Here is a 10,855-nt window from a genome sequence, read left to right on the forward strand (position 1 = left end):
TTAATCAGACAAAACAGGCTTCAAGTCTAAAACTTTTACAGGAAACAAGGACATCTATTAATAAAATTCATATACCAAGTATATACACACCAAAGAAACCTCAAAATACATGAACATTGACAAATGAAGAGAGAAATAATTCTGCAGTCATAGTTAAAGATTTCAGTACCCCCACTTTAAATCATGGTTAGAACATCTGGACGAGAGACTGATTTGAAAAAATAGAAGACCCACACCTGGGTGTCTCAGTCGGTTAAGCATCTGACTGTTGGTTTTGGCTCAGGTCATGATCTCAAGAGCTGTGGGATTGAGCCCAACATCGGGCTCCACACTGAGCAGGGAGTCTGCTTAAGGATTCTCTCTCCCTCTGCCTTCCCTTGCTCATGCACTCACACGTGCGCTCCCCCCCACTAAAATCTTTTTAAAAAAAATTCTCCCTCTGCCCCTCCCCCTGCTCACATACTCATAAATCAATCTATTTAAAAATAACAAAAAATGGGGCGCCTGGGTGGCTCAGTCGTTAAGCGTCTGCCTTCGGCTCAGGTCATGATCCCAGCGTCCTGGGATCGAGCCCCACATCAGGCTCTCTGCTCCGTGGGAAGCCTGCTTCTCCCTCTCCCATTCCCCCTGTTTGTGTTCCCTCTCTCGCTGTGTCTCTCTCTGTCAAATAAATAAATAAAATCTTTAAAAAAAAAATAAATAAATAAAAAATAAAAAAATAAAAATAACAAAAAAATAAAAGACTACACTACAGACCCAAGTAGACCTAACAGACACAGCACCACCAGCAACAGAGCACACAGAGAACATTCTCCAGGATAGACCATACGTTAGGCCGCGAAGCAAGTCTCAACAAACTGAAAAGCACTGGAATCCTAGCATCTACTCCACCCACTGTGGAATCAAACTAGAAATCAGCAGAAGGAGAGGAAAATCGTATGGAGATTAAACCACACTCTACGACAAACAGGTCAAAGAAGAGCTCACAAGGAAACTAGAAAACAGGAGCGAAAATTACGACGTGTGGGACGCCGTGAAAGCAGTGCTCAGAAGGACACTTAGAGCAGTAAACACCTACATTTGAAAAGATAGGAAACCAGGAAAAGCTAGCAGAAGGAAGAAAATAACAGGGACTGGAGTGGAGGAAAAATGAAATGGAGAATAGAAAAATGGTACAAAGGGGCACCTGGGTGGCTCGTTGGTTGAGCGTCCGACTCTTGATCTCAGCTCAGGTCTTGATCTCAGGGTCGTGAATTCAGGCCCTGTGTTGGGCTCCATGCTGGGCGTGGAGCCTACTTAAAAAAAAAAAAAAAAGTACAAAGAATTAAAGTTGGTTCTTTGAAAAAATCAAAATCGACAAGCCTTTGGGTAGGTTGACTAAGAGGAGAAAGTAATAAAGTATACAAAGAAAAGCCAGAGATCACTCGCGATCCTTCCAGTCTCTTGTAGGCATAGGTGGCTAAAGTGAAGCCCCCCAAAACACGAGGTGAATCTGAACGCATCAACACAGCAGACGCACAGAATACACCTGAGCACGTTCCGTTCCACCAAACCCAGGGCTTTGCCTACCAAGAACCAAATAGTAAATATTTTAGGTTTTGCAGGCCACATAGGCTCTGAGTCACATATTCCTTTTTTTTTTTTTTTTTTTTTACAAGCTTTTAAAAACAAAAACCACTCTTAGCCTCTAGACCATACAAAAATAGGGCCACAAGCAATATTTAGGCCATGGACTATAGTTTACCTGAGTGCTGAACTACACCAACGTGTGAGCATGGGAGAAGATTCTAGAGCATCATCCAGCATGGTAGGCGGTACCTACATACCATTATCGGGCTCTTGAAATGCGGCTAGGGGTAAAGTAAGTGTAAAAATATATACTGGAATTTGCAGACTGTCCAGAAATAAAAAAGCAAAATACTTCATTAATAATTTTTACATTTGGGGCGCCTGAGTGGCTCAGGTCATGATCCCAGGGTCCTGGGATCGAGCCCCGTGTCAGGCTCCTTGCTCGATGGGGAGCCTGCTTCTCCCTCCCTCTGCCTCTCCTCCCCGTTTGTTGTCTCTCTCTTTCAAATAAATAAAATCTTTAAAAAATACAATTTTTACATTTATTATATGTTGAAATAACATTTTGGATATACTGAGCTAAATAAAATCTATTACTAAAATTAATTTCACCTGTTTCTTGCTTTTTTTTTTTTTTACGTGATACTAGAACATTTTAAATCACCTATGTGGCTCTCTTTGTATCTGTTTGGAGAGCACTATTCTCTACTGCTGCAATTTGGCAATATTTGCCAAAACTTTTAAGTGTATATGCTTTGACTCGCATTTCCACTTAGAAGAATGTATTTTATAGCATTACACATATCAACTTTCCCATAGAACCTCCTCTTATTCTCAGGGTCTCCTTGGTGAAAATTACATTGATCGTTGACTTCCCCTGGAGAATCGTGGGAGGGGGCATCGCAGCATTGGTATGAGGCAAACTCACGGACAGGTCTATCAAACATTTCCATATCTGGTTGTACCTGGTTACTTGGAAGGACAACCTGCGCACTGTCTTTTGCTAGACAGACTTCATATCCTTTCAACATATCCTTTCATCACGCACACGTGCGCTTTCTCTCAAATAAATAAAATCTTAAAAAAAAAAAAAGCTTCTTTTAGCCAAATAAAACATACTTCTTGAGCCGCTACACCACTCAGGCTGTGAGTTCCCAACCCTCCCATGCTCATTACTATATAATGAGTAAACTAGCCAACTGTGAATTTCAAATAAACAAAATTAGAGCATTTAAATACACTGGCAAATCTCTAGCAAGGTTTAGTAACCTACCCAACAGTCCTACAGCTAAAATAGAGCCAAAACAGAGCTGGACACCAAAGCCCGTGTTTCTAACCACTGCTCTCCTCAGTGCCCAACCCAGTGCTAGGTCTTAAGAAGCCCTTAAGGGGGGCGCCTGGGTGGCTCAGTCGGTTAAGCGGCTGCCTTCGGCTCAGGTCATGATCCCGGGGTCCTGGGATCGAGCCCCGCATCGGGCTCCCTGCTCCGCAGGAAGCCTGCTTCTCCCTCTCCCACTCCCCCTGCTTGTGTTCCCTCTCTCACTGTCTCTCTCTGTCAAATAAATAAATAAAATCTTTAAAAAAAAAAAAGAAGTCCTTAAGGGACTCCTATACTTTTCTTTACAACTTCTACGTCAGAAGAGCAGAACTGGATTGTAGATGAGAGGGTTGGGAACTCACAGCCTGAGTGGTGTAGCGGCTCAAGAAGTATGTTTTATTTGGCTAAAAGAAGCTTTTTTTTTTTTTTAAGATTTTATTTATTTGAGAGAAAGCGCACGTGTGCATGATCGAGTTGGGTGAAGGGCAGAGGGAGGAGAAGATGATCTCGGGACTCCGAATTCGTGACCTGAGCTGAAGGCAGACGCCAAACTGACTGGGCCACCCAGGTGCCCCTAAAAAGCTTTTTAAACAATTTTTTAGTCAAGAAAAATACTTTTTTTTTAAAAAGATTTTATTTTTTTGACAGCGAGATAGCGAGAGCAAGAACACAAGCAGGGGGAGTGGGAGAGGGAGAAGCAGACTTCCCGCTGAGCAGGGAGCCTGATGCGGGGCTCGATCCCAGGACCCTGAGATCATGACCTGAGCCAAAGGCAGATGCTTAACCGACGGAGCCACCCAGGTGCCCCAAGAAAAATACTTTGATAGACTTGTTGAATCAATACATTGTACACCTGAAACTAATGTCACATTGTCAACTACATTTTAAACACACACACACACACACACACACACACTTTGACAAGTCTGGGCTTGGACCGAGAGGTCTGCAGGCAGGACCTCAGTGGGAGACCGAAAGCATAAGTGGAGGAGGGCCTCGTGCTTCTGGCCTTGCTGGTAAACAAGAGACACACTGCTGTAGATGTGGCGGGAGATGGAGGGAGTCTGGAATTTGGGATCTTTTCAGGACATACAGGGGCAGCTTCACTGAGAATGTGGCTTCTGAATAAATATGAGATAGATGCCGGTGTCCCAAGAAAAGGTTTCAGAGAACGTTTGTAGAAAGCAAAAATGCAGATACAAGTTTCAATTGTACCATCACAGTGTTAAACTTTGATAGAGATGAACCCCAGCCACATGCTCAGCGCAGGTCTCATCACTAGCTCTCCCCGCAGTGATCTTGAGCATGTTTTAACCTCAGGTCAAGGGCATTACCCACAGCTCCCGTGTAAGACCCTTGGGTTGCTCTGTACCACGCTGGCCCAGAATCCACATTACTCATCCCTGCAGCCCTGTCTTTAATAAAACTCACATTCAACAACGATTACAGTAACACTCTGACGTAGGTATCGTTCTTCCGATTTGCCATGAGGACACAGAGATGCAGTTAAGGTTAAGTAACTTGCCGAAGGTCACACCAATACTGCGCAGTGACTCTGGGCTCAACCCCAGCCAGTCTGCCTCGTTTCGCTGGGACTGGCAAAACGGCAATATTTCTAACGCTGTTAATCCTCCTCCATCTAGGTTTTCAAATTCACCGACTAACTTCGGTACTCAGTTTCTTGACCTCCACCCCTGCAGTTGTCACTCTCCTGGAGTTGTTCACCCCACAGACAATCCTGTCCTTGGCTATTACCGACACCTGCAGCATCTAGAATCTTCAAGCGTTGTGTTCTGCTGTCTTGTCTTTCAGTTCCACCCAACGGCACCCACTGATCAACCACCATTACTTCGCACACCGCCCCCACTTCTGGCAATGCTGTTTTCTTCAACTCACAACTTTTCCTCATCAACCCTACTGTGTAGGGTTGCTTACTCCCTGGTGTAAGCCATCCCACCTTCACATTCCATAGAGGCTCAAAGTCTCCCTTGAACCACAAGACACCTCCAGCGTATGGAGGGATTCCACAGAGCATCTATTTCCTGTGGTTAAGCTAATTCAGCACTCGGGATGTGTTTGTCAAGAGTGTGGGAGCTGGAGACTGGTGGCTGTTGATCACTGTCCTTCTCCAAGCTGTGTCGGATCCCATATCCAAAGTATATGGCAAATCCTAGTAGAGAAATGAGACAAACTGATGGAAAAGTAGGTACTCCCCCCACTTAGAAGTGCGCAACAGGCCTTCTAAGAGTACCACAGAAATGTAAAGAAAGATGATCACTTACACAAGGTTATACATCAATCATATCTCAATAAAGCTGGTGGGAAAATAAAAATGACCAGTTCTCTTGGACATTTGAAATGATCGACTTCATCTGATACTATGCTCTTTCTTAGAGTCTCCTTTGTCTAATATTAACATAGCTATGCCAGCTTCCTGTGACCACTTGCAAGATGTGTCTCTTCCCTTCCTTTTACTTCCAGTCTGTTTGGGTCCTAATATTTAAAGTACAATTCTTCAGGGGTGCTTGGCTGGCTCAGTCGGTAGATCACATGAGTCTTGCTCTCGGGGTGGGGGGGAGGGGGGGTTGAGTTTGAGCCCCGCATTGGGGATAGAGATTATTTTTTAAATTAAAAAAATAAAAAATAAAGTACAATTCTTGACACAACATAGAGGTGAAACCTGCGTTTTCTTCCCATGTGGCAATCTGTTTCCGCTGGAAATAGGCACAAGAAGGCACTTCTTACGTGCAGGTAATATTTTATTCCTTCCTCTGGTTGCTGGTTACATTGCTGGTACCTTGTGAAAATTCATCTTGCTGCATATTTATGAAGTATGCAATTTTATGTATATTATGCTTTTAAAAGTTTACTTAAAAATTAAACAAGATTAAAGGCATTTTTGTCCACTGGCAATAAATACAGTGCTCTAAACGCATCCCACCTTCACATTCCATAGAGGCTCAAAGTCTCCCTTGAACCAGAAGATATCTCCAGTGTATGGAGGGATTCCACAGAGCATCTATTTCCTGTGGTTAAGCTAATTCAGCACTTGGGATGTTTTTGCCAAGAGTTTGGGAGCTGGAGACTGGTGGCTGTTGATCACTGTCCTTCTCCAAGCTGTGTCGGATCCCATATCCAAAGTATATGGCAAATCCTAGTAGAGAAATGAGACAAACTGATGGAAAAGTAGGTACTCCCCCGACTTAGAAGTACCCAACAGGCCTTCTACTATGGCCTCTGAGACAGTTTTGGGGAAAGGTAGTAGGAGAAGGGTTGAGTTGCAGCCCTTGAGAAGCCTCTTTTCCCCAGAAAGCCACTTACCAATCACCATCCAGATGCCAAATCGGGCCCAGGTCCCAGCGGTCATCTGCATCATCAAGTAAACATTCACAAAGATGCTCAGCAGTGGGAGCACAGGCAAAGCAGGGACCTGTGGGCAAAGTCAGTTAATCGCTGGACACAGCACGGACGTCTGCAAGGGAGATCCCCACCCCAGCTGGGTGGGAAGGAAGACTCTACTCCTAGGCTGCGCCTTCCGTGCCTACTCAGAGCCCACTGAGTGCTCCCGAAGGAGTGGGTGTTGGCGAATGGAGGTAACCAAGTACTGAGTGCGGATCAGGAAATAGTTCATTGTTTTAGCAACTGACCATTTTCTTCCCTGACCCAGCCAAGAGTGGTAGACTTCAGAGCATACAGAGTTCATTCACTCAAGGTGGAGAGTCTGGGGGACAGAAGGTCACCTACCTTGAAGTGAAGGGGAGTGGGGTTCTGGGGCTGTCTCCAGATGATGAAAGTGAGCCCAATAATGAGCATCAGGAGGAACGCGGCCCCCGTGGTATACACCGGGTCTCCGGACAGCAGATGGCTGGGCCCCTGGGCCAGTGTCAAGCACAGGCTCGTCAGCAGGAGAGCTGCAAGGGTCAGGTTGCAGGAGAACAGGTCCAACTCCAGACGCCAAATATGTCAAGACCTTGGGTCACACCCCACCCCAAAACCGCCCCCATCAAGAAGGGTCACCATCTCTCTGAGCCTCCTCCTCAGCTCCAAAGACACACACTCCCACGCCATCCCGCCACAGACCGAAACCCCACTGCTCACCAAGCACTAAGGTACATGCATGGACAATGCGCCCGGATTTCAGAGTCGGGGTGGTGTTGACCGGGTTATGCGGGCTCGGCAGATCCTGTGCGGTTCCCGCTTCAGGTACAGACTGGGAAGAGCCTGCTTCAGCTGCAGGCTTTATCTCACTTATTTCCACCTCTGTTCCCTCGTTCTTGCTTAAATTCTCGTCTGGCTGGTACCTGAATGAGAGGTATTTAGGCAGTATGAACACCAGCCCCTAGTCATCCAACATCGGGCAGCCCGATCCACCGTTTCCCGCTCTGAGAGCCACAGGACACTTAGGAGGCAGCATGGAGCAGAGGAGGATTAGCTCCTCATCAATCCCCATGAGTCCAAGAACCCCCCGTCAAGATGCAGTGGAGTCTCACCTGAGAACAAGAACGGAAAAGACCACCAGGGAGTAAGCAAGCAGGGTCGCAATTGACATGAGGTCCACAAGATCACTGAGCTCGAAGAGGAATGCCATGAATGCTAGAATGAGGCACAAACGAGGTGGGGGAGGGGGATGAAGAACCACTGCAAATATCCAAGGTAAGGAAACTGATCGAAGGAATGGGTTTTGTTTCCTCACCCGCAAAAGTTCCAGACACTATGGTGGCCACGATGGGGGTGTGTGTGCGGGGATGGATCCAGGCGAGTCCCCGGAAAAGGAGCCCATCATCTGCCATTGCATAGATCACTCGAGGCATGGGGAACATGGTACCCAGGAGGCTGGAGGAGAAAACGGGAAAGTACGTGAGCTCGTGGAGGAGCACGACAGACCCCAGCCGGCGTGAGGTCAGGTGTCTCTCCCTCTCGTCTCTCAATCCCAAGGGCTGGGATACCTGAGAATCTCCTAGACAGGGAGAAGGCAGACACTGACCTGCATGAAAGAGCACAGAGGGTTCCAGTAGCCACGATGTATCTGGCAGGGACCCATCCCACATGGAGAAACGCCTGCGACAAGGGGCTTCTGGGATGAATCTGGTAGTAGGGCATCATGAGGGTAAGTGCAGCCGAGACACCAAAATACGCCAAAAAGCAGATGAAGAGTGAGATAATGATGCTTAAGGGGACGGAACGCTGAGGATTACGGGCTTCTTCCCCTGCGGGATGGGTGGATGTACTGGGTCAGGAAAACACTGGGGAGAAGGCACAAAATCCTCATCCCTCATCCACCTTCAGAAGTAGGCTACCCCGGCCCACCAACCGTCTGCCCTGATGGGCAGAGTGACCTTGTTACCTGTAGCGGTAACGCAATCAAAACCAATGAATGCGTAGAAACACGACGCGGCTCCGTGGAGAATCCCCTCAAAGCCAAAAGGCATAAACCCTCCAGAGCCCAGAGGGCCCAAGCTGTGGTGAGAAGGAACAAGGAAGGACACGGGGGTGACTGGTCAGCCATCTCTACTGACGCTTCCGTCAGTCCCGTCAGTCCCGGGCTCCATTCCCCTCGCTCATCATCTGGGTCCACCGGCCCACCACAGTCCTCTTTATTCCCCACCGCGTTCCCAGCCGTACCCCCCGCTCTACTGGGGCCAAGAGTGCCCGCCTAACCTAGACGTGTCATTGCACGCAGACATGGCCAGTCTGTAGTCCTGTTCAGTGAGCCGCCAGTGGTGCACATCTCCCTTCATGAAGCCAGAGAGGATGACGAAGCTGAGAACCGAAAGGTTCACGCCCGTGAACGCCTTGGTAACCAGGGCCGACTCGCTAGCTCCCAGGACCAGGAGTCCTGTGGGAAAGATGGAATACGAAGCGCGCAAAATAACTCAACCCCTACGGACAGCAAGCAGACCGGTGTCGCCAGGGGCTGGGGGACAGGGACGGGCAGTGCCTGCTCAGTGAGTCCGAGGGCTCCTCCTTGGGGTCACTGGTCCTTTTGGGGTTTGGAACGACACGCCCTGTAAGATGGTTCATTTCTTACTGTGGTAATCAGCCTGTGATGCACAAGCGCACCAAAGCGTCATGCTGTACACCTTGAACTTGCACGAGGCTGTCAATTAGATCTCAGTAAAGCTGGGAATAATAAAATGAAGTGGCCAATTGGATGTGATGTGAATTTCACCTCAATCGAAAAAACCTTTGTGGTCTCGGTACAAAGGAAGAAACGTGTCAGTCTAAGTGAATGACTCTCAGCTGGGGGTGCCTTTGTTACCCAAGGGCCGTCTGGCAATGTCTGGAGACATTCTGACTGTCACAGTTTGGGGGGTGGGTGCCATAGAGGCCAGGGACACTACTCAACGTCCAGCAATGATTAAAACACACACACACGTACACACACACCGGTAATGCACAGGACAGCCCTCCACACCAAAGACACTGATCCAGCCCAAAATGTCAATGACGCCCAGGGACAGAAGCAGTGGTCTAAGACTTGTCTTCCCGTTTCTCAGCGCGACCCTCCCTTCCAGGGCTGTCCACCATTCTGTGCACGGCTCCCCCTCCGCACCCCGCTCCTCCCATCCTAGACGACGCGGGCCTCACCAGTGAGCAGCAACACCAGGCCCAGCGCGAAGAAGTCCAGGTGTGTGGCCAGCACGTGGGGGACGCGCAGAGAGAAAGCTCCCTCCAGGAGCCGAGAGACCTGGTTCCCAATCAAGTCGTCGAAGGCGGAGCTCCAGGCCCTGGCCACGCTGGCGGCCCCTGTGGGCAGAGGACGAGGAATGTTCACTGACAAACATAAACTGAACTCCTACTATGCGCCATGGGATATCTTTGGGGGGGCGGGCAGGAAGAAACCAGACAAAATACCTAATCTCTAAGAGTTTCCTTTCATGGGGTGGGGAGAGCAGACACACAGGATTCATAAAATAGGTCAACTATTTAATATGGTTAGAAAGAGATCGAGGTTGTGCCGGGCAAGAAAACAGGGAAGCTGGGAACTGGGGAGGATGGGCCTTCCCAAACTTGTCTCCCTCCCTGCCACCGGAGCTCCGCCTCCCCCCATCCTACAGTCCCCATGCCTTCCTGGCTCCCGGTCCTATCATTCTAGGAAAGCAGGACAGAGTTGAGCAGAATGAAGTTTTGGGGTTTTCCTGCGCTACGACCCACCTCCCCCCACAAGGCGGATAACAAAACGCTCACGACACAGTGAAGCCTCTTTTCCCGACCTTCAGTCCCTCGCTCCCCCCACCTTCCCCCCACCTCACCGATGACATAGGACAGTATGAGGTTCCAGCCAGTGACGAAAGCACACAATTGTCCCACTGTGACATAGCTGTAGAGATACGCAGAGCCAGAGGCCGGCACGCGGGCCCCAAACTCCGCATAGCAGAGCCCGGACAGCACAGAAGACAGGGCGGCCACCAGGAAGCAGACGGTGACGGCCGGCCCCGCTTTGTCCTTGGCCACTTCGCCCGCTAGGATGTACACGCCCGCTCCCAGGGTGCTGCCCACGCCCAAGGCCACCAGATCGAGGGTGCTCAGGCACCGGGCCAAGCGACTCTCAGGCCCCCCCCTCGGCCCCAGGGGCCGCCTGCGCACCAGCTTCCGGCCAAACCGGCAAACGTGCTGACACAGCATCCTCGGGGGAGCTGAGGACTGGAGGCGGAGGCCACGGTCTGCGGAGAAAACGAGAGAACGCCGTCAAGAACGTCCATCCCCCGTGGCCCTGGCGTCATCGGGCAGAAGACCATCCCACAGAGCAGTGATGACAGGACATCCTGGGCCCGTCACCCATCTCTGCGCCTCCGTTTCCTGTTGCCTCAAATGTAAGAAGACGTTTAATATGTTTCAAAGTTACCGGGAGGGTTACTTGAAAAGAAGCAAGCAAAAGCTTGCTGGACGGTAAAGCTCATGCCCATGAGCTGAGGGGACAAGAGCCCTGACCTCCGAAGCCAGACCATCCAGGTTCTCACATCAGCC

At 49.2% G+C, this 10,855-nt stretch overlaps 1 protein-coding gene across 1 annotated transcript; it reads right to left on the minus strand.

Annotated features, from left to right (window-relative positions):
* Positions 1 to 5,919: 5,919 nt before the first annotated feature.
* On the minus strand, positions 5,920 to 10,513 carry LOC118518531 (cationic amino acid transporter 3-like). Its single transcript, XM_078063593.1, has 11 exons — positions 10,141 to 10,513; positions 9,476 to 9,634; positions 8,546 to 8,723; positions 8,232 to 8,344; positions 7,872 to 8,094; positions 7,581 to 7,720; positions 7,378 to 7,480; positions 7,001 to 7,188; positions 6,632 to 6,798; positions 6,209 to 6,317; positions 5,920 to 6,041 (listed from the first exon to the last, which is right to left on the minus strand). The coding sequence occupies exons 1-11, from the start codon at positions 10,511 to 10,513 to the stop codon at positions 5,920 to 5,922; spliced, it is 1,875 nt and encodes a 624-aa protein (XP_077919719.1).
* Positions 10,514 to 10,855: the final 342 nt, after the last annotated feature.

The sequence above is a fragment of the Halichoerus grypus genome, chromosome 15 (genome assembly GCF_964656455.1).
Source record: "Halichoerus grypus chromosome 15, mHalGry1.hap1.1, whole genome shotgun sequence".
In the NCBI taxonomy this organism is placed as follows: Eukaryota; Metazoa; Chordata; class Mammalia; order Carnivora; family Phocidae; genus Halichoerus; species Halichoerus grypus.

Excerpts from the sequence above, each read along its gene's own strand:
- LOC118518531 (XM_078063593.1), bottom strand. The coding sequence starts at position 10,513 with ATGCTGTGTCAGCACGTTTGCCGGTTTGGCCGGAAGCTGGTGCGCAGG. Across the intron at positions 8,724-9,475 it reads CCTGGTGTTGCTGCTCACTG|GACTCCTGGTCCTGGGAGCT; the intron begins GTGAGGCCCGCG and ends TCTTTCCCACAG. Across the intron at positions 8,095-8,231 it reads TGATTGCGTTACCGCTACAG|GGGAAGAAGCCCGTAATCCT; the intron begins GTAACAAGGTCA and ends CCCATCCCGCAG.